Genomic DNA, 24,017 nt, shown 5'->3' with positions numbered 1-24,017 from the left:
CATCAACTCTACAAGCTTTGATAATCATGAAAGAACAAGTTTGACACAACGGGGAGTCCTGTACTGTCCTCTGAGTATGAGCAAACCATGACATCATTGAACTAAGAAAGGATATCTAAAAAAAATTCTTGTGTTTTGTAAAGCAACATAAGAAGCTGAGCACACTTCCTTGCAAATACTCCATCCTGTTAATTTTTAAATCCATCAAAATTATCTCCTTGGTACTGCAAAGAGAAGAGGGATTTCCTTCATGCTCTGTGCCAAAGCAAGAGGTAAAAAGCCCACACAGCCCTGGGAGCTCATGAATTGCCAGCACCAGAGGTTCACTGATAATCTTTGACTTAGATATTTTGGTTAGTTTTAATGTTTCATAACCATATCCTCTTTGATCTGCAAGTCTCCCAGAAGCAGTTCTGTGCTTGAGTATAGGAACACCCACTGCTTCCACAAGTTTAAGAGAGAACTGATTTCCATTACTTATTCAAATTAAAAAATAAATACTTCCAGCAACATAGTTGAAGGCATTGTTATATTATCAGTCATTGAAATAAATGTTTTGTAATCATTTAGCCATTGTCTAAACTCCACTGGTGATCTCTTGTAAAAAGAAGAGGAAGACAACTGAACTCTCTCAACAACAACTCTTTTTTGTGCTGGACTCTAGAAATTGAACTCTAATTGGGGACAGACAAACAAAGCTATTGGTTAAGCATTTTTGCTCAAAATTAACTTCACCAAGACAAATATTTGTTTTGGTGTGGTGACTTTTTTTTTTTTGGTTGTTGGTTGGTTGGTCTAGGTTGTTTGATTGATTGTTTTCAGAGAGAAATCAAGGAGATATCAGATTTGGTGCTACTAAGTCACTCATCATCTGTGCAATCACTGTAGTTATGCACGTGGATTTTTAACTGCAAGCATCCCTACTTTGGCATTAAAAACACAAATGATTCATCAAGCATCATTTAAAAGCCCTGAATAGTTCCACAGAGAGTGAAATGTTCTTCATGTTTACCTGCAGCTTTGTGTCTCATGTTTTTATTACCCCCTTTCAACTAAGATACAAATTCTCACCACTTTTTGTCTCGTGCTGGGGGCACTCAAAATTTCCCCCTTGTTGGTTTGTCACTAAAAACATAACTGAACACCTGTTGCTGACTTTCCTTCCATAGAGAGATGCTTTTGAATTCTGTAAAATTTATATGGAACTGTCCTACAACTTCTAAAGTTACTGAGGAACCTAGGCAAACCAACAGCTTAGGGAAACACACTTATGTAAACCTCCTTTCCCCAGGAATCCTAAAATTCTAGACCCTGTTCTCCTATAATGTTATGGCTGCAACATTTCAAGGTTCACTCAGTGCCAACGGCTACCCTTGCTGTCTGCTCCTCAGAGGAGAAACACTTCTTTGTTCCTAGGAAGAAACTCCATGCTAAAGCAGCACTGTGCAGACCTGACCTTCTGGAGCATTTGCTCTGTTTTCTGATCAAGTCTTAGGGGTACAACATCCCTGAGACAGGCCATGGAGGTAGATCACACTGAGCTTTTTGGTTTCATTTCTATTTACCTTCCACAAAGCTCACTGCTGCTGCTTTCTCAGCTCTGAACAAGGGCAGCACACTGTTTAAGAACATATGTCCAGCCAACAATGAAGCAGCTCTGACTGATCCCGTCTGTAGAGGCAGGTTTTCCTTATCTCTCCGCCCCATTTTTAGTGAAATTCGCAAGTTCCAGTGCCATTATGTGCTGTTTCAAAACAGCATTAGGCACACTCAAGGCCCATCCAAACAAAAAAAAAAAAAAAAAAAAGAAAAAAGAAAAAAAAAAGAGTACTGCCATGATTTACAATGCATCAGGCAGCGACTCATGTAACTGGCTCCCCTGAGAGCTCTTTTGAAGTGTGCATGAGTCAACAGACTGACAGCAAAGCACAATATGCCATCACCAGGCATTCATGGGCTGCCTCACTGTTTCTTCTGCTGCACATCTCATTCTCCTGTCTCCAGTATATCTCTTTTATATCTCCCTCTGGCTCTGTCAAAACAAGTTACACGTTATTAATTTGGTGGTCAGGTCCTTTCATATTGCAGAAATTAATGAAAAGAGTAGTATCATTGAACGCCAGCAGAACTACAAGCTATAGCACCTTTCCTCACAGAAGTCCACAGAAGTTTTTCCATAAATCTGAGTTAGACTTCAGAACACCAAAGACCATCCATCTGAACCCTAACTGTGGCTACTTGAATAGTACTGTGTCCTCTATTTGTTCACAGTCCCAGGTGGTCTGTTGTTTATCTATCTTTAGCTTGCCTTGCTGCTGCTGCCTTACACTACTCCTGACACTGGGCCACCAACAAGTCTTACCTTACTTGTACTGAATTTTACACTTTTGAAGGATAAGGGACATTTCTGACAGGGACATTGTATTTCTGAAGTAGCAGTTAATAAATTGTGTTTAGCCACTTAACAGAACGTGTTATTGCTGAAAATAATCATCACCATGACTTTCTTAGCAGTGGTCATGCATAACATGATGGTACATGGACAAGAAAGTTTAAAGTTGGTTTGAGAGTGAAAAGTAGTATTGGCTATATTAGTGTGTTGTTTCACCAACACTAAGCCTTACATCTTGCCAGTTAGTGAAGCAGGAATGCCACAATGACAAGATCATACTGTTACCAGTGCTCAGAGTTAATTTAGCATGGCATGTGTCACTTGGACAGGACTTAAATTTTGGCCAGTCTACAGAGAACTTTTACAGAGGCTTATCATTTCCCAGCAGACACGGCACACCAGAGTGATCATTTCTGCTAGGCATTCCATTCATCAAGCCTTCCAAAAATAATACTATTGTCACCGAATTTGCAGACTAGTATCTTCCATCTGGACATGCATTATTATCATTATTAGCATAGCAAGACAACAAGGAACATAAAATAACTAACAGCATTGTGTGCATATTTACAGATTCACAGGTGTAAGCAAACAGTGCTTAATGTCCTCTGCTTTATTTTCTTCAAAGATTTACACCAACAGTGAAGCCTGCTAGAGGTTACTATATTGTGCTTACATATATTCAGAGGCACATACATATTTGTTAGCTCAGAACATGCCCATATTCGTAGAACAGAATAGCAGTCTGAAGTGCTATGTATATAAAGGCAGCAAAGAATATTAGATAAATGCATTAATTCCATGTTATTATTCTTATAGTTTGGTAGGATCAGTTATAATTTTTTCATACCAAGACTATAGATAAATTAATGGTGCTACTATGAAATAAAGCAAGAAACAGTACAGCAGTATAAGAAAGTTTTCAGTTTAACAGCAGTTTTCTCTCGGTATTTAATCTCTATAGCTCACAACGAGCTTTAAACGTTGGCATTTAAAAAAATACTGAGCAAGGAAGTCATTCAACACTCTTATTCAGAATGCATAATAGCTGTTAGAGTTTTAATCTTTATTCAGTCTAACCTATTCCACTTCTAAACACCAAACAATATGAGAAATCGCATTTTGGCAGATTACACTACCACCAGATTAATTACCAAGCAAAGAGTACTATCACTTACATAATGTGACAGCGATAATCCTTATCTCTGTCCATCTCAAATATGTGGTTTGTGTTTAAGATCAGATAAAAAAACAGTTTAAAGCAGGAAAACTAAAAAAAAGCTCTGCTCATGGCACATGGCTCCTGTTATCCACACGAGAATCACTCACAGATGGGCATTTCTGTATTTTAGCATGACTTAGGCACGTTATGACTACACTGACTACGTAGGTAGAGGTTAACAATTTGACAGTACACAGCTATATAGTGCTTTGTGTCCACTATAGTTTACTGGTAAGCATACATGATTTATCTCCTACTGAACCAGGCAGCAGGTTTTTTCCAGTAAAATGGGTGTGAACACATTCACTTCTATAATACCGCTTAGCTTTCAGCCAACAAGTCAAAAATACGTATGGTGGTTTTGAAACTTTAAACATTTTCCTTTCACATTTAAGGCTAAAAAGTTCTGTCTTCGAAGGGGAAGTCAGTCAGTCTTAAACTAGCATGATTTAAGAACACAAATGCTAGCCAGAACCTAGCTGCATGCAGCTTTCCTAGATTTTGTGGCTGCAGGCACACTTACAAAAGACTGGAATAGATGCCACAGGTAAGACAATTAGCACCTTGCAAAGTTGCAAACAACAGAAAGATCGAAAGGCATTCGAACCGGTTGTAGCCTTTTGTTACACTTCTCGGGATTAACCAGTTAATCAAGCAGTTCCACGCTTGAGGTTTATCTCTGAACAGCTCAAGTCAGGTAAATCGTAAGACTGTAAGCATTCAGGTGATTCAATTCCAGCTCCTCAGGAGGGAAATAACCCTGCTTGCACTGATCACATTTTGTTACTGTTCATGAGGAGCACAGAAGTGGAATAGGTATAAAAGATTCTAATTTTTGCTGGTAGTAGGATGGTAGCTCTTCCTACACCTCTTAACTGCAATGGAAGAAGGAAAAACATAGATTTTAGTGTCTTAATAGTTACCATACACAGAGAAGAAAGCTCCATGCAGACTCAAAATGTCGGCACCAGCAAAAACCAGCATGTATTCCCATTTCTCTGCACTGCCCAAACTTCCTTTGTCTGCAACCTTCAGGACTGGGGTTTTAAAATCAAGCACTGACACCTCACTTATTTTCCATAGTACAAAAAGTACTGAGGGTGAAAGAGCAGAAACCCCCACCCAACTGATGTGATCCACTCCAAAAAAACAACAAAACCTGGATAAAATTAATTTTTAGGCTCTCCCTCTCTCATTGCCTTATAATATTCACTCTTGGATGGGCCACATGCAGATTTAGTGATCTTCCTTGGTGCCCTAAATCATAACTGCAGGCAGGCACAGTCCTAAATCATCTCAACATACATTTGCCTGAAGGAGACTAAAGCCTCAGGCTACGACTAGGATTTTATGGAAGGGTAGCCAACACCCAGTACCTGTCACTTGAAAAACTTTACACAACTTCTGCAGTGAAAGGCTGTCTTTAGTCATCATTTGATGACTTTTCACCCAACTGAAAAGATCAACTCACTACTCTCACTTGGAAGAGAGACACAGTATTCCCTCATTCTACAAATTTGCCCCTTTAGGCTGAGCCTCTCAAGCAGGCACTACATCTTTTTAATGCACAGAAATGCTCAGTAAATTATAACATTAACAGTTTACTTATATGTTCAGTGGAAAGAGCTGTCCCATAAGGCTGTAAATTTGACTGGTCACTCAGAATTTCTTTAACCTGCCTATAATATTGCAAAAATATTCTGTTAGCACATAAAATCACAGAATGGTTTGGGTTGAAAGGAACTTCGGATATCATCCAGTTTCAAGCCCCCTGCCATGCACAGGAACAACTTTCACTAAGCCAGATTGCTCAATGCCCCATTTAGCCTGGCTTTGAACACTTCCAGGGATGGGGCATCCACAGCTTCTCTGGGCAACCCGTCCCATGTCTCGCCACAGGCACACTGAAGGGCTTCTTCCTAACACCTAATCTAAAGGTGCTCTTTTTTTCAGTTGAAAGCCACCCACCCTTGTCCTATCACTACAAGCCCTTGTAAAAAGTCAATCTCCAACTCTACAGTCACATTAATTTTAAATTGTCTTCCCCTGAAGATTAACAGAACAGCAACAGCAGCAAAAACAATCAAGTGGATGCAAACCCTATAGACGTACAAATCAGGCAACTTTGAAAACAAAGCTCTCAGAATATATTCAGAGCAGGTACAGCACAGACAGCAGTGGCAGCTTTTCAAAATTCAGTACACAGTGTTTAACAGTGGCCTGTCATAAAATTCTACTGGTTTCTAATTAGTCTGTATCCTTTTCAATCTTTGCTGAACATGAAGTTATATATCGGAACAGTTTTTTCTGTACTATTTTACCTCATAAATAACACTCACATTTATATTCTACTAAAAAGGTATAGAAATTCGGCAGTGCCAGAAGGCACTCTTATTTCCTACATAAACCTTTCACCCTAATGACAGGAAAAGGTGACTGTGTGTCTTTAGCAAAAACTTGCTATTTCCCTATGTATTAAGGTGTGGTACCATTTCTTCCTTAGTTCACAGGCATAACAAATATTCCAAGTTAGGTTTTTCCTCTAAACTAGGGATGTAATTTATTCTTCTACTAGGTAATATTTTGTGCATATTTCATTCACTACCATTACATTTGTTGTCCTTCTGGAAGTCAAATTTAACCTTGTCTTGTAAGGACAGAAATAACTTCAGAGACAATGTTCCTGAAACACAGTTCTTAAAAAACAAAACAAACTGCAAATGTAGACTCAACCATACAAATATTTGGCTAGCCATAATGTTATTTCTTTTAGAGTAGACTACACTAAACAGAATTTAAGTGCCCAGATATAGCTATTACTCTTTAAAAAGAGTAATTTCATTCAAAATTAATATTCTACCCTGAAAAAAAAAACCCCAGCTGCCAAGTGCAGATAATTCTTAGACTTTGTTTTTGTTGCTTTATACAGTGATTTTTATACAGTTAGACATAGTTTGCTGACGCACAGTCTTAAGTGTAGATTCTCCAACTAAATACTAGACTGTCCAAGTCACCTAAGCAAGGTCACTCTTGCTTTGGGTGTCTTGCAGTAAACCTCCTGCCTTGTCCTCCTTCAGTATGCAGTACCAGTCTGTGGTAAAAGCAAGTTAGGAATCCCACGACTAAAACAAAACAAAAAACGTTAAAACCACTTTTTTTGTTTGGTCAGCCATACCTGATTTACCTGCTTGACTTCTTACAGATAAGCAAAACCAGATTGCATAAATTGCATCCACAGTGTCGAATTTCAGGAAAGAGATCTGTTTCCTCTCATGCCCCAAGTTCTTGAGCTAAGCTGAGACTGTCCACGATCGTGCCATTTGTCATGCTGATCTTGTTATACTCGTGTACCACAAAAGAAAAGAGTCAGAGCACCCCCTCTTAGACAAGAGGACAAAGAAGCTATGAGATGTGCCTGTGGTAGACAAAAATTGTCTACCACAATTTGCATCACTGAAAAGAATACATGAGGTCTGTTCCTGTGCTTTTAAGTTAAAACCTGAAAGGGGAGACACTAACTCCAAGTGAGATTAAACCTACAATTCACTATTTTTTAAAATCTTTAATTTTACACAGGGGTTTGTCTTCAAACTATGGAAACAAAACTACATTTACAAACCACTTTCACAAACCACTCCCCAGAGAAAGCTACAAGATTTTAGTCTCAGAGTGGAAGTGATTACACCACTCAAGAACTGTCTTATAATCATAACTAACATCAGTGAATATACTTAAGTTGTCTCTACCGTAAGAATAATATTCTATTTCCATATGCTTAGGCACTAAAGACAGACATAAGGGAGGACCATGTGCAGATGAGGGAGCAAAGGGCTGGCACAGGGAATAGCTGAAGGAGGCCCCAGAGGGAGAGAGATCTCTACATCCTGCAGCCATTGCTCCTCTCTGCCATCAAATGTCTGAAAACCCCAGCGGCAAGCACGGATCACTCCAGCAGCTGATCCTCGTCAGGAATCCTAAGTACTACCCCTTACCTTGAGTCCATCCTAGAGTCCTTGCTGAGAACCAAAAACTTGCAAACATGATGCTGTAGTACAGGAATCAGTATGATTTTACATAAAGAATTCCTGAGGTTTTTGCACTTGTTTGATCTTTGATAACCACAAGAATGCACATAGAAAACAAGTGAAAAACGTATTCAGGTTGCTGAGCCTATTATGCAGAAGTTCTGGAATCTTAGAATTGTCTTCATGACTTAGATTTACTCTTCCTGCCCTTGCACAAAGGTAGCAAAGTGAGCTCTAATTGTGAGAGCACAGCTGGTTGACATAATTTATTCAGATTTCAGAAAGGTTTTTGACAGGGTTCCATGCTACTGGAGAAACTAAGATACTGCTAGGGGGAAAAGGCAAACAACGATCATGGATGAATATCTGGTTGGAGTAAGTGAATCAAAACTGTAAGATTAAAACCTTATTTTTTTTTTATTATGACAAAATTTTGACAGCAAGGTTCTTCTGCATCCTATACTTAGTTCAGTGTTTTTTAACATAATAACTCTGACCAGTGAGAGAGGGAGAAACAGGGGCAGCTGAAGAACAGTGATGGAGTCTGCAGGTACCAAAAATGTATTTGGGGAAAGGGAGATTTGTGAATAAGTTCAGTGTGACTTCTGTTACATGAGTGAACAATGCAATGACAAAAGATGCAGCATTGATATGAATATGAAATCATGCAGAAGAGAAACTTCATACAAGCTATACAACCTCCAAAGCTGGTAGAGCCCCATGCTCAGTATATAGCAGCAGCCAAAGATAAAGCCTAGCATGCTGGATTACATACCAAAATAGATCAGGGAGTAAGTAATATCAAATACATATATATTCTGATTGGACACATAACCTTGTTTGAAATACTGCAAGCAGCATAAGTCCCTTTTACTGAAAAACCAAACACTGTAGGATTAAATACACTTGGGAGAAAAACTTGCAATGAGCAAAAGTTGGGAGTAATTCTCATATGAAAAGAGTGAGAAATTTTCTGTCAAAAGACAGTCATGAGGAAAGATATAAAATAATGAATAGTATCAAAGCACAAGAGGCTATTAAATGAAATAAGTAAGAAAAATAAAAACAATGCATTTTTACATAATTCACAAATCAACATGCTTCTCTGCCACTCAAATGCCATTACAGAATTTTAGTACTATGAAGATATTAAACTTTTATACAAGTGTAAAGACTGTACAGCTAGGTCAGTAATAAACTCTGAAGTTCTATTAAACTATTCCTCCAGTGCTTGTACTGAGCTATTAAATATTTGGATGGGACATTTTTGGAGAAATATTACCTCACAACTGTCTTGCATAACCTCTCCTTTCTTCTCATACACTGAAACTACTCAATGTCATGGGCTAGAAAAGGTGAAGGTTAGCTGTGATCTACAGTAGTGCTTCCTGTTTATCTGTGGACAGATTTATTCACCTGTTGCATTGCTTTATTCTTACTGCCATAGGCATGACCTGCTTAACTTTGTGCTGCTTCATTCTATTCTGACTACAATTTAATAAGTTTTATCACAAATATTTCAACGGCACCTAAGTGTCAATGGATTTATTTTCATAACAGCCTTGGGGGGAGGGGGTAAAATGCTATCTGGTTAATAAATGGGAAACTGGAATAAAAAGACCAAGATAACAAATGTCCACAAGCCTGATTTGCCTAGGTCCTGATTTCCCAGAGTACTTCCTTTAATAGTTTCTATGCCCGAAACATCGCCTTGGAGACTTGAGCAGTTAGGCAAACATAGTCCCAGCACCTCAAAGCAAAGCACTTGCAAAGTAAGAAACGTACAAATGAGTTGTGCGAGGTAGTTCGCACGTGGCAATGTGACAGGACAGAAACATGTGCTCACCATCACTGAAAACTGATAAATCTATGACGCTGGACAATCATGGAGCAATTAAAAATCCAGCCCCTCCAGTTTAATTCCTCTCCCTTTTTAGAATCCAGTTTTACAAACGCAGCATGTCTGTGCAGATGGGTCCAGACAGAGCTGAACTTGTTCCGACTAAACCAAGCTGTTCCAACCTGTTGGCACAGACGCATCTTGATGCACGTGTACACCACCACCTACCCAAGGAGCTGCACAGATGCCAAAGTTGCTCAGCATGAAGCAGTTTGAACTGCTTGTGAGACACAGCTCACAGTGCTGATGCAGCTCTAGCAGATTAAGTAACTAATCACACAGCCTCACGAACACCTGAAGGAAAAATAAAAACTGCAGAAAGTTACATACTGCCTTCCATACCTTCTACTTCTGCAAGCAGCAGAAAATACTAATACACACGATCATCTCACAGACCACCAGGTTATTTGCTACAAAACTAAGTTGATCAATGCATTAGATTTGAGCTCAGGCAAATCACCTGCCCTCATTTCAGATACAGCCTTGTTTCAGGTGTGTTGAAGATTTACCGGCAGAGAGAGCTGTAGGGGTTTGCTTCCACTGCATTACTTTTTTGCAAACTTTATCCCACTACCACCTGGAACACGTATCAGGAGTCTTTAAGTGGGAAATGCAGCCAAAATTTGTGGATAAACCTGAGATGCTGCACCAGGCAACAACTGCAACGTGAACTTTCACACAAACCCACTTTCAATCTTTCCTGTTGGTCCCAGCTATGGGTATTCCCCGACATACATCCAAGGAAGAACTTGTTTTGAAACAATACCTTTCCATGCTTTTTATACCACAGGAGCTAGGAATGAACGCCCACTGGTTCATGGCCTTCTCCTACTAGCTAAAAAGCTGCCATACAAAGTTGCCTTTTATCTTTTCCTAGAAAGGCTGTTTCTGAAGGTTTTGAAAAGGAAAGAAAAAGCAACTTGAGTTCAGTGTGAAAAAAAAATATTTTTTCGTCAAAGAAGAAAAATCAAACAAACTAATTTAAACAAACCTCTAAGGAAAAAAAAAAAAAGGAAAAAATAAGGAAAGAGCTAGTTTCAGAGATTCCACAGATTTGCCTGCGGTCCCAAGGACAATGAACAGGCGTGAGGCGGCTCTGGCGGCAAGGAGAAAGGGAAATCTCTTCGACTCCTTGACGTGTCTTTTGTTAACTTCCCATAATTGCTTTTTTGGCACGACCATTGCCCGGACGCTCGGAACAAGCAGTTCGAAGAGCCAGCCCTCACAGCTGGGAAGCAGGGCTCTTCCACAACAAAAACAAAACAGTAAAAGCCAAAATAAAGCCATACGGCGGCGTGCGCGCACAACCCCCGCCCCCGAGCCACCAGTCCCTCGGGGGCACGGCTCGGGTGAGAACGGCGGCCCCGAGCGAGCCTCGTCCAGCCGGGCTGACACCCCCTGGACACCGCCGGGGGCAAGGCGGCGGGAATGCGGCGGGAAAGGCGGCCGGAGGGCGCTCGGTCGGCGGGCAATGGCCCGGATCGCGCTGCCGCCGGCGGGACCTCGGACCGCGCCGCACAAGCTCCCGCCTGGCACGGCGCCGTCAGTCAGTCAGTCAGTCAGTCAGTCAGTGTGCCGTGCCTCGCTGACCCACAGCCGGACACGCCGCCCAGCACAAGGGTCACCCATGCCGGGGCGAACGTCCGGCCGCGCAGAGCAGCCGACACCGAGTCCTTGGCGAGCTGACGTGACTCACCAGCTGCCCTCCCCCCCCCCACATCCCCCCTTCGGCACACAACAGCTGTTTTATCTCCCGCTGTAATTACGCCACATAAAAATAGTTACAAGGTACTCGGGGAAGGCTTGCTGCTAAAACGCTGTTGCTTCCCTTGTGCAGTGAATGCGGATTTGCGCGGATGCCCGCGCCGCCGGGGGGGTGCAGGGTGCTGCGGAGGGAATGATCCCCGCTCTGCCGTAGGAATCCATTATTTCATCAGCCGTTTCAGGCGCCTGCTGCTCGCCCCCCGCGCCTGCCCGGCCGGGAACAGCCCCGCACGTGCCGGTGCGGGAGTGACACGGACACGCTCCCGTGGAATGAGGGCACGCCGCGCCCGCACGCCTGCTCCGCGGCCAGGCGGCTTCTTTTTCTTTCCTTTCCACGCCGAAACCTTCAGACCGCGGCTGGGCGTTCAGCAGTTTTGGTTTTTTTAATTTTTTTTTTTTTTTAATCTGATTGTGTCAGGGGGCAGTGGGGGTAGCGCCGGGACCCGCCGCCAAGGCCGCCTGTGCCCGGAGAGAGCTCTCCACCTCGCTAGGGAGGCTGCAGCGAGCGGCTGGCGGGTGTCACGTTTCCCATCCCGGAGGAAAAGAAACTGTTGCTGCTGCAGAGCGTGCTCGCCTGACAGCGATGAGTCAAGCTGTGAGACTTCTCTCTTTTACAGCTGCGATCATGTGCCGCAGCAAAATCTACCGGGCTGGGGGGTTGGGGGGGGGTCGAGGGGGAGAAAAACAACCTTTTACGAACTGATGTAAAAATAACCGCAGAAACGGGGCTCGCCTTCCCCGCGGGGGTGGGTGGGGGTGTGTGTGGCCAGCGCCGGCCAGGCGGGGCTCCTTCAGCTCCATCGGGGATCGGGGGGAGCAGCCCCCACCGACCGGGGCCGCTCGGCAGTCGGGAGGGGGGCTCCGGTCTTTGCAGGGCTCCTTCCCTTCCCCGGCCCTACGCACTCTCCTTTCTTCTCCTCTATTCACGCGAAGGAGTGGGTGGTTCGTCCGGCAGCAACAGGAGGAGGCTAGTCAAGGGCAGCTGTCAAAATCTCCCCCCCCCCCACCCCCGCCTCTTCCTTCTCCTCCTTCCAGTTTAATGATCAAACGTCTGCTTGGAAGAAAGGCGAGGGAGCGGGAGGCACGGAGAGCTCCCCCCGCCGCTGCTGTTGTGTGTGCATGAGCGAGCGGGTACAGGCGGACACCCCCCCCGTTCCGGCCGGTCCCTCCCCTCCCGTCTGACAGAGCCTCAACACCCGGGAGGGGAGGGAGGAGAGAGGAGGAGGAGGAGGAGGAGGCAGCCGCCGCGAGTGCCAGTGCAGCGCACGGTTACTCTCCCGTACTCACTGCGGGGAGGTGGGGGAGGGCGGGCGCTGTGTACCTTTCTCTCCCGTGCCTTTCCTCACTTTAACAGGCCGGGGCCAATCGCCAGCAGAAGGGAACAAAGGGAAGGGGGGAGGGAAGCCCACCCCGGCCGCACTAGAAAGCCCCGGGGGAGGCAGAGCCCTGCGGCTCCCGCTGACAGCAGCGCGGCCGGTGACCGGGTGCCTGGCTCCGCGGCGGTGTTTCTTCTTTCTTCATCGACCTTCTCCTCCTCGCCGAGCTTAAAGGGGGAAAGCAGCGTCCGGCGAAGGGAGAGAAACTTGGGTCGGTGCGTGGGGTGTCCGGCGATCGGCTCGGTCCTCGCGATCAAGATGAAAAGTAAAAAAGGTAGTTGTGATGGGGTGCCGGGACAAAGCGGGGTGCCCCGCGCCCCTAGCCGGGGTGGAAAGGGGAAGGGGGGGCTGTCGCTGAGCTAGCCGGAGTCCCTTTGCCTTCTCGGCCTTTTGTCCCCCTTGCCCCCCCCCCCCCACGCCCCCTGGCCTGAATCCCGTGGAAGATTGTAGTGGATGCTCCGCTCCCAGACAAAACATGCGGGGCTGTTGTTTGGAGGCGGCCGCCTCTCTGCGCCGCTGGCTCCCTGTCAAAAACATGTCCAGCCGTTCGCCTCGTGTCCTCCGCCAACTTTTGTTCTCGCCCCCTCCGTGGAGCCTCTTCCCCCTGCCCTCCCGTAAAACACTTTTGAACGCTTTTCCGCACCGAGCCCCACCATTCCCGAGAGGGGGACGAGGGTGCGGGTGGTTTTCCCAACTTGGGGCGAGGAAAGCGGGGCCGTCCGGCAACTCTTTGTTCGCGGGGCCGGCAGCGTGGGGCTTGAGCGTGGGGGGGCATCGGTGGCAGGGCTTCAAACCCCTCTGCGCCCTCGCCCGCCTTGTTTTGCTGAAAGTTGAAGCCCTTTCTATCCCTTTTATCCCTTAAAACAGGGGGACGAAACACAAAGTGCAAAAGTTTTGACGCAGGGTTAAAAGGAAGAAGACTTCCCCCCTCCCCCCGCCCCATAACCGTAATGCTGTTTGAGTTTTCTTTGTGTCCACTTCCAAGCGGACAAACTTTACAGTTAGAGGATCGTTACTCATCGCACTCGTGGTGCTTTAAGCGCCCTTAAATTAGCGCTTGGCCACAAAGACGCGGAACGTGTTTTTTGGTCTAGCGCTCCTGCGCTGGCTGGGAAGAAGTTCGCAGCAAAGCAGTGCCTGTTCAGTTGCGATTTGCCAGTCGGCGGTGTGGCTGAAGGGTGTTTTGCATTCAAAGACCATTAAATGCTCCGAAGTGGAGGGTTACGGGGGAGCAGTGCGCATGTTCAGTACTCCAGAGTTGTGCTGTTTTCGCCCTACTATGCATTCCTGCGGCTCCGTAGTAAAGCAGCCTCTCATTGTTAGTACCCTTGGAGCGATTAATGCATATGTAGTTCGTGAAATCATTGGGCTGCTGCAGACATGGTGTGTACTAATATGGTTTGTAGCCCTCGTCAGAAGTTTTTTTTGGACATGCCGCTCGGCTAAGAGGAGCGCGCACAAAGGGAGCTGAGCCACAAAGGCGAAGTTTAAAGAGCGGGCAGGGTGGTGCTGAGGAGCGCAGCGTCCCGCGGGAGCGGAGCGGGGCTCGACCCCAGGCACAGCCCCCTGCGCCCAGGGCCTGCGCTGGGTTTTAAATGTCTTAGGTAGGTCGAGATTCTTCACCCTGTTGGAAGCAGTTTGTGGTTTGTTTCCCCCCTCCCCTCTTTTATAGTTTCGCTGAATTAATTTAGCCCAGTTATTTTTAGGACATTCCTATGCTGCCTATTTGCACAGCAGTGGTGAGCTGGTTTCCTGTCTGCTGTTGCTTCCATTGTTCAGACTTCTCTCCCCGAGGGCAGCTGCTGGTTGGTGAAATACCAAACTCCCTGCACTTTCAACTGTTGTTCTTGCCACCCCCGAAATAAATGCGTGTGGAAAACGCTGACGTAGTTTCTAGGTATGCATGTGTAGGGCTTTGTGTGCAAGAGTGTGTGTGTGTGTGTGTAAGCTCTGCTTTGAGGATTGCAAATCCCGGGCTGAAACAATGGAAACAATGAAAGGTGACAGGCGGGAGGGAGAACTTTTGAGAGGGGCCATGGGCCTGGGGTTTGCGTGGCACAAATTAAAAGGTGAGGAGACAAAGGCGGAAACTTTTAAAAAGATGTTAGGGCTAGGGTGCCTTTGTTTTAATAAAGGTTGGGCTTGTACTTATTTGTGACCTCCTGGCATTTGAAGCTCATTCAAGAAGTTTCAAAGAGTGACTTTATTACAGATTTCTTGCTTTCACTCCTAGAAAAATACCGTTTAGAGGGGAAAAAAAAGGTATAGTACAGCCAAGTTGCTTTAGAAGTAATAGAGTGCAAGCTGTAAAGTACAGAGGGAAACAAATAGGCTGGTTCCTCAATTATGAAACTCATTCAGAGGAAAGAGGGTTTTTTTTTTTCCCTGTGGAAATTCCCTTCTGTATCCTTGTAGTTTTTTTGCTACTTATGAATAATTTTAAACTAATGTATTTTTGATGTTGATTTTTAAATTCGCGTTGCATTTTGGTTAGATTTTTTGGTTATGTGTGTTGAGTTCAAAATTTTTAAGTGTGTGATGCTGTGTTTTTGTTGATGGTTAGTTTTGTTGAGGTTTTTTGGTGTTTTTTCTTTGTTTTGTTTTTCTGTTTGTTTTTTTTTTTTTTTAGATAGGAGACTCTGGATTTAAACCTCAGGACTCTTCTGTGGATAGTTTAATTTACAAATAATAACGTGATAGCAGTCACACGGAACCTACTTGGCTTGTTAATTAGCTGATTTAGAACACAGTCTCGAAAAGGCGCAGGCATGTGCTCAAGTTTATACTTGTGAAGAATCTTACTGAACTTGGTTACAACAGGATCGGAGGCTTGGATAGGAACTGGTTCTGTTTATCAGCGCTCGTAAAAAAAAATCTCACTGAAGAAATTCAGAGAACCCTAAGGGGTGGGAGGTTTTCTTTAAGGTGATTTTTGTCCATCCCCTCTCTGGAGGGCAGAGATTGTTCCTTGTGGTATACTTTGTCCTCTTTTGAATAACAATAGGCTTCTGCCACTTCCTCTGCGAAGCTCTTCCTCGACACAATGGGATAGTTTTTTTTTTGGGTGCCTTCCCCCCCCCCCCCCCCCCCAATAGCATAAATTTTTGGTTTGCTTAACTTCCATTTCATTTGTCTCAGCCTCTCTAAATATTTTGTCCTCCCCCTCAAAGTATTTCAGCATACCTTTTTAAGTGGCAGTGGTTTGTTTTGAAATCAGCTTTAGTCATCACTGTACTTTTACTCAAGTTGTTTCAAGCTGTTAACTAACGTTTGGGTGTTGAGCCCAGACTCCAGATCCTAGGTGTAATCTTCCCTGAGCTGATTACGGGGAGGACCTGTGAAGTCTTTGGGCTGTGATACAATGCAAAAGTGCATTCAATCATGTATATGACTTCAGCTGGGAAGCCAGGAGGATAAAGTAATTTATAAGGGGATGCTGATCATGTAGTCCTTGGGTCATTAATAGCATAGACTACTCTTTTAAGTGGCCATGTGGAAGTGAAGGAATGGGATTTTGTGTTGTTTCTCAGACCTCTCTGCAAATGAACTTGTGCTGCTTTAATTTTAGTTCTATAAAAGCAGATTTTTTTTTTGTTTGGATTAAATGTATTTAGGAGGAGACATAAAATAGCCTGGCCCTAGCCTGCTTTTAATACAAAATAAATTAGTAGGTCAGCTGGGGCTACTCATCGTGTCCACAGGCCTTTATTCTGGGTGTAAATAACAGTAAGCCAATGGTCCAGTCATGGAGCGTGGCCAGGACCCTTTTCAGTTGGGCCCTGTTAAAACAGGAAACCAGCAGCGAATAGGCTGATTACTAACAAGACGGAAAAACAAAGCTGGGTTGTAATCAGCAGGAATGCTTTAATGAAAACAGAGCCTTGACAGCAGCAATGTGGCTCCTGCTCTAGTAAAAAATATCAGCTGGGGTAGTGCGAGATTTCTAGCCATGACTTCCTGTTGCTGCTAGCTCTGTGCTGCGCCTGAGAGATCTGCCACGAGTTCAGAGGGCTGATCAGCTATTTAAATGAGCTCATTTAAATGAGCAGAAGTCTGTACTACACTGGGTTTCCTGCTTAACCAAAACCTGCTTTGTGTCACTAACTTACTGTGTCAATTAATATGACACACTAAGCCAGCAGGTCAAAGGGCTGGCTCTGCTGGTGACTCATTTCTTGCTAGGTAGGCTACGGTTAGTCAGATGACAACTTTTACTTTGACAAAAGATCTTATTTGAAAAGAGAGAAACGTTTTTATACTGCTAGCTTGCACAGTATCTTATCACTTCTGTTTTTTCAGCTAAAGGAAAAGCAACAGTTCTAGGAGAGGTTTTGCTGTTAAGTCAAGTTTTCTGAAATTCAGAGAGATATCCATGGAGTCTTTTTAATTGTGTGGTAGATCCTGGAAAGGTCCCTTCAGATTGGGTGGTGTGTACCTGGAGCAGTTCTTGTTATGCCATGTAAATACTGCTTGTAGACCATTAGACATCTAACTTTTTCACAGTAGTTTCTCCTTCCCTCTTGTTTCCAGCCCTTGCTGTTTGCCTCTCCCTCTTTTCCAAGGTCTTGCCTTACTGCCCATTATATTTAAAAACAAACAAAAAACCCAACCCTGTGAAGTGCTGCAGCAGTTCTGGTTCCTGACAAACAAGAACAGCGCACTTCAAAACATTGTCTGAATAGCATGGGCTAGTTCTAGCTAGTTTTTAAATTCAATTTAAAAGGGCTGAGCTGCTTTGCAGAGCTGTCCTGTTGTCTCTGCAGGATCTTTGTTCCCAGAAGTGTTCCTCGTGGCTCCAGGAGCCCATGGTGCAAGGCATGTTCTCAGGTCAGGTTGCAAGTGTGACAGCACTTTCCATGAAGCTGTGACAAAGTGGTTTGCTTGGAATCATTGTAAAGCAAACTTTTGACATACTTTCTACACGAATTAAGAAACTGTTTACATAATTTGGAGTTTTATCTTGTGTTGGTTATTTAAATATTGTCCTATTGTTCCTGTTCCATGACTGGATAATTTATGTAGCTAATCATCAGATGAAAAATTCGGTATGTCAGTTTGGTGTTTGTCGGTTACATAAATCAGCAGTTGGGAGAATGAAAACAATACCAAGTAAGTTACTGCAGCAACTATGCCAGACAGATTGCGGATTGATCATCCTGTTGGGAATGCTTGCATATCAAAACTGTGCATTTCAAATTGGAAAACTTAAAACTAAATTTAAGGATGTTGGAGCTATTAATAAATAGGGGAAGGAAAGAATAATTTACCATGTCAGCTTTGGCTGAAGTTTGGAAGTGTGAGGAAAGGTCCTTCTCTGTTTCTCTCCCTACTCTCCTGCCAAGTATTAAGGAAAACTTGCGCATGCATACCTTCTATCTTTCTTTGTGTGGTGCTGGGGGCTTTGGTGGCTGATTGGTTGGTTTTTTTAAAGGGCTTTACTTCCTTCTTGTTTCTCACTTCCGTAAGCGCCCTTACTTATGGATATAATATAGTTTTATATAGTTTAGTATTTTCACAGGTTCACTTCTTGTTGTTTAGGGCTTACTTTATTTCCTTGAATAGAATTTTTAAATTATGGGTGGATTCCCACAGAAAAACTTTACTTCTGACAGTTAGTTGGCTTTACTATTAAGGTTTTTAGTTTTGGTGTTACAAGTGAGCAAATTTCTTCCTTTCCACTCATCACCCCCCCAGTCTTAAGTTCAGGAGACAAAAAGATTAAGGGCTTGTTTTCCTTCTATAGTTTCTAAAACTGCTTTGGAAAGCCAGTGTGAGTTCACTTGAAATTAGTATTAATTTGTACTAGCTGAATGTCGGTAGTCTCTTATTTGGACTTGTATATAGTTTGTAAGATTCTTAAAATTTCTGGTGAGTTTAAAGCATGGTTTTATTTGTGTTTCATGGAACTAGTGACTCGTGTATCCTACCAAAGGAGTAGAATTGTAGCCTTCCTAAATATTGAATAGTTGCTCGTTTGTTTAATTTACATTCCATAGCTTCATGTTACTAGTAGTGTGGTGTACATATATAAAGGGATAATCAGATTGTGAAATCTGTTCCTTCCTTTGTGTTGGAGGGAGAAGGTATGCAGTTAACTGGTAAGTTTGGAGTCCTTATAGTAAGCATAGCACAGAACACACGATGAAAACCACAAAGTTGAAAAAATAGTCAGGAGAAAAACTAGTACATCTAAATGATCATGGTTCTTTGATACAGAATATAATTGAGAGTCCATTTCCTGATAATCTGGTGAACTCTTAGGCACCTGGTTCTTCCCTTCTTTTGCACTTCTTTCTTTCCCTTCATAAGTGAAAATCTCCTTACGGGTGGTGAGAAACACAATTTTTCCCTTTCTTTTTTTCTTCTTCCATTAATTTTTCTGAATAGATGTAATTATTCATTTATAAAATCTACAACCTATCCCTCCAAAGAGACAAGCATCAGGATGTTAAGAAATCATTAAATAACCTATTGCTTGAGTTGGGGTGTTTTAAGTTCTTGCTTGTTGACCTTTTGCTCAGCCACTGGTTAGTTATCCTTGAAAAGAAGTGCTGGATGCATACCATAGCCAGCAAACTTGGACAATATTCTCATTAGATAGAAGCTATCTGATAACGTTCAGCAGATAAAAGGTTGCCAGGGGAACAAGAAAACGAAGGTTTGCAGAGAAGAATTCCTTTAGGAACGGATCATTGGTGCTACTTTTTTGTTCAGCTGACAGAAAAGCTACAGCATGACAGGTTAATGCTGCAGGACGGATCTCCCGTACAAGGGGCTGGAACAGTAAAGACAGCTCACGTGATGTAAAATGTCTGTGCCATACAGTGCTGGAGCCAAGTAGTTAACGGATTTAGGAGGCTGATTGTGCTTGTCTTACAATTGTAGGTGTAGTTGCAATATCAGGCAGTGAAACGGAGGATGATGACACTATGGATGTCCCACTGGATCTTTCCTCATCTGCTGGCTCAGGCAAACGGCGGAGACGTGGCAACCTGCCCAAGGAATCTGTGCAGATTCTTCGGGACTGGCTCTATGAGCACCGATACAATGCTTATCCTTCAGAGCAAGAAAAAGCGCTGTTATCCCGACAAACACACCTTTCCACACTACAGGTATTTAAAAAAGTAGTTCTCCCTTCTAAAGGAGCTGTTTTCTGTTTTAAATCACCTGTGGTCTAGTCATAGATACAAATGTTTACACTGCATGTGAGATTTCCTTTTTTATTGCTACTCTCCTGCTGATGGCACTCATAAGGAGAGATAGAGACTGATTATGTGTTACGATGATCTTTGTTTATTTGGAATAAAATCATTTTTCTGGGAGAACAGTCATGAATTGGATGCTAATTTTTTGCAGACATAAAGTGTCTGTACAAGGTAATTTATTGTGAGAAGAAGGTATTTATTCGTCAACAGAGGTTTTATGGTGATAGATGTGCAGCTTAGCATGTAACTCTTTACTTGTAAAATGGCAACTTGAGGCTCATTCCAGTAGAACATGGGCATGTGTAATTATGTGTGTGATCACTGCCATTAAAATCAGTGGAACAACCTATATGAAATAGAGCTACTCAAGGGTGTTAGTGCAGGTATGATGAGGTGTTTGTATGTTTATTTTGGATTCTCATCCTGGGATGCCACTGGCGTCTGTGAGGTCCCTTGGGCGCATCATTCTCATCTTCTGTGATCATCTTTGGTCGAATAGCTTTTGCCCATTGCTGCATCCCATGTTGTGGGAAGGTGGCTGCATGAGAACTTGGTAAACCAGGGTTTGGTTCTGGGCTCTGCTAAATAGAGAGCACTCCTGTTGAGTCCTGGGCTTTATTTTTCCATGATAATTCATTAGTGCAAAGTTCATAATTGGCTATAGAGTAAAATTTTTTTAATGCAACATTATAAAGAAGACTTCCTTTATGTAGTAAAGAGAAAAAAGACGTTAAACTATAAACTGTCCTGTATTGCCCAGGAAACTGGTTGATATTTAAACAAGGACAAACTTAAGTGAGGTAATTCATGTTATGTCTGTCGACACAGTCAGTTGAACAAGGAAAATCAGTAACTATTTGTGGGAGGAGTGGCTCTCTTCAGAGAGAAAAGGTTTTCCTGTTGTTAATTAACCTAAGCTAGGGAACAATAGCCAATAGGTTAATGTGTGTGCACAGAGTTAAAAGCTAAACTCCTAGTTTGGACTTCAGATGTCCCGGGGCTTTCTGTAACAGGAGCAGGGAGTTGGTAGCACGGGGACAGGGGAAGGGCCTTTGCCAGGCATGTCAGAACTTGTCAGTAGGTCTCTATTTTGTTGTGCAGTGCAGGAAACTGCTTGGAGGGATTCATTAATCTAACTGTCTGCTCTAGTGGCACATAGTTGGGAATGAATGAAGGTAGAAATTAAGATGTCATTATATTCCCAGGTCTGCAACTGGTTTATCAATGCACGCCGCAGGCTGTTACCTGACATGCTAAGGAAGGATGGCAAAGACCCAAATCAGTTCACTATCTCGCGGCGAGGGACTAAGCTTCCCGAGGGCGGCCTGGTGGAGTCTGCCATCAGCACAAAGAACTACATTCCCCTGCTGGATGAGACTGCCTTCCTTCCCGCTGCCGCGCCGCTCGGCAAAACTGTGTCCTCTCCCAAGGCGGCTTCCCCGGGATCGGTCCTGGCTCGGCCCTCGGTGATTTGCCACACGACTGTGACTGCGTTGAAAGATGCCCCTTTCCACTTTTGCCAGCCAGCTGATGTAGGCCAGACCACGGACCTGCAGCAGGGCCCGGCTGGCGGCTTCACAGATAGCCCCCTCTCCTGCCACGAGGACGCATCCAAACTGGGACCTGGTGCAAACGCACAGAGTGGGCTCTTTAACACTCCTCCTCCAACACCACCAGACCTTAACCAGGACTTTAGTGGATTTCAGCTTCTGGTGGATGTTGCACTCAAAAGGGCGGCAGAGATGGAGTTGCAGGCAAAACTTATGGCCTAAATCCCCTTCCTTCTCCTTCCCCGTTTTGTTTTACCAGGCAGGGATCTAACAGCTGTGTGGTTATTGCCACCCACACAATATCAAAAGACTTCACTGCGTTATTATTATTTTTTTTATTAATCTTATTTGCACAAGGGGATTGCTGAAATGAAGCTTCCTGTCACTGAGATGGTCTTCAGTGGAATACGGTCATTCCAAGAATTACGAACTTAAAGCTACTGTAGAAAGAAAGGATTGTGTGTTTTGTTGGGATTTTTTTTAATGTTTTCTTTGTAGATTTTTCATAATGTGAGATGTTTCCCAAGATCATGTGATTTGTTTTGTTTCTTTCAGACTGTGCAATATCTAGTAATGATATAGAGTCTTCTTATCATTCCCATGTGGAACGGAATATACCGACACGCTGTCTAAATTTTCAATTTTTTTAACAATACAAACTTTCGATGATCATGCTTTTTTCCCATAATATAATAAAATATTTTCTTTAAAAGTAATGCATACAGAGTATTTTGTTGAATACAAGCTTTGCAGAAAACATGAATTACCCTTGAAACAAATGGAAGTGAGAAATATGTTTGTGCTCATACTGACTTTGTTTGGTTCAGAGAGCCATGAACCAAACTAGCAGTTGTTGTTAACCAGATGTTTAAAAGAATGCTGAGAAGTGGGCCAGAAGTACCTGATTGTGTTCTGCTATGTTGAAATTTTTTAAGGTGCCAAAGGCAATTCTGACTAAATTTCAGAGGGAAACCTTGGGCCCCTCTAACAGTTCCAGCTCTTGGCTCCTTGAAATATTTTAGGGCTGGGAAATGTGGTGGCCTATGGGAAGATCTGAAGATAAAAGGAAGAGGCCAGAAGAGGGGCTGGGACAAGTGTTTTTTGCAGATCTTTGTGATGCAGCTCCTAGACATGACTGGTGACAAATTTTGATAGGGGAGGGCAAGGGCTTCTAGCCTTACTTGGACTAGCAATGACAAGGCTTTTACTCAGTAATTCTAGTAGACTGAAATAAAGTAGGCTGTATTGCATTGAAATCTGAGTTCTGGGACCTGGGTCTTTGTGAGACACTATAACAGGTGGTTGGCTAAGATTTAGAAGAGATCCCTGTTGTATTGGGGTGTATTTTTGCCAACAGAATCTAAGTTACCTTTCAGAAAAGGACTTTGCTATCAAAATGACTTATTACTGAAAATGGTGAAGACTTGCAGCTCACATTTCAACTTACTTGAATGTCAGTCACCCACCCATATCCTTCCAGCAACAATGAAATAAGAGACCTCCTGGGTAAAAAATTACTGGTTCTGGCTAATCTTTAAAAACAAACCAGTTGTCTGTTTGAGAGGTTGGGGGAGGGCTTTGAGGAGCAGGAGGGTTGGTGAATTTAAGGATATCTTTATGAGTAGAAAGAAGACTACAATATTCTGACTGCTATACTGTTTTGCTGTGGCCTTTATAATTTTCTAGTGTCAGATATACTCTGTTCTCTGGAGTGCTCTTTGGAATTTTTCTGAACTTGTGCCTTTCTTGAACCTTCATATTTAAAATCAAAATGGCAAACAGTAAACACTGGTTTACTTATGACTGCTTTGGTAACACAGTCATCCTAATATGCTGTATGAATACAGAATTATTTTTTAAAAAATTTGAAATAAAGCTGAAAATAATTTTGAACATAGAGGTGGCTGTATACTCTGTCTTCAAGGCATTGCAGGTGGATACAGAAGAGCCTGGTGTAGTGTCTCTGGACACGCTGTACTTGATACTTCTGAGCTATTTTTCCTGGGATACCTATGTTTGTATTGTTTGGTTGGGTTTTTTAATGACTGATTGTAAAATGGAAGTGTACTTTTTCGTTACTGTGAGGTTCATGTTGAGGGAAAAGTTGGTTAATAGATATGGTTTTGTGGAATAGGTGATTTATCTTAAGGGATGCTACACACCCAAAGTGGAGTGTCATCTTTGATAAAGGTTTGGAAGATGCCTTGTCCTTTCCTGTTCTTGCTGGAAGGAACTTTATTGAAACGTTCCTTACACCCATACTTCATGAATGAAGAAAAGACAGCCTCACAAGTATGTTTGCATTTTTTGATTTGAATTGCTAGACATTTTCCTCTTTTGTTTCTTTTTTTTCAAAGCAATTTGCTGGTATGCTGTGGGGCACTCAGATCATTAAAGGGCATTTTCAGAGATCTTTACTCTTCATTACTTTGCTCTTTAAAATAAAAACTGTCAGCAAGTTTAAAAAGAAAAAACTTCACTGGTTGAACTGACCAGTTCTGTAATTTCACTATAGCAGCTGCAGTACTGAAAATGAAAATAGAATGAGGAAGAAAGCTGTTGCCATTCAGGTTAACAGTTTTC

At 43.1% G+C, this 24,017-nt stretch overlaps 1 protein-coding gene across 1 annotated transcript; it reads left to right on the top strand.

The window, feature by feature from the left end:
- The first annotated feature begins 11,871 nt into the window (after nucleotides 1-11,871).
- On the top strand, nucleotides 11,872-22,150 carry TGIF1 (TGFB induced factor homeobox 1). Its single transcript, XM_064434452.1, is given in 5 exon segments — nucleotides 11,872-11,898; nucleotides 12,658-12,710; nucleotides 12,712-12,953; nucleotides 19,565-19,791; nucleotides 21,090-22,150. Coding segments are annotated over 5 exon segments (1,101 nt in total). The 5' UTR covers nucleotides 11,872-11,886; the 3' UTR covers nucleotides 21,657-22,150.
- The last annotated feature ends 1,867 nt before the right edge of the window (nucleotides 22,151-24,017 follow it).

The sequence above is a fragment of the Passer domesticus genome, chromosome 1, assembly GCF_036417665.1.
Source record: "Passer domesticus isolate bPasDom1 chromosome 1, bPasDom1.hap1, whole genome shotgun sequence".
In the NCBI taxonomy this organism is placed as follows: domain Eukaryota; kingdom Metazoa; phylum Chordata; class Aves; order Passeriformes; family Passeridae; genus Passer; species Passer domesticus.
The sequence above is the reverse complement of the archived record's forward strand: the minus strand, read 5'-3'. Positions and strand labels throughout refer to the sequence as shown.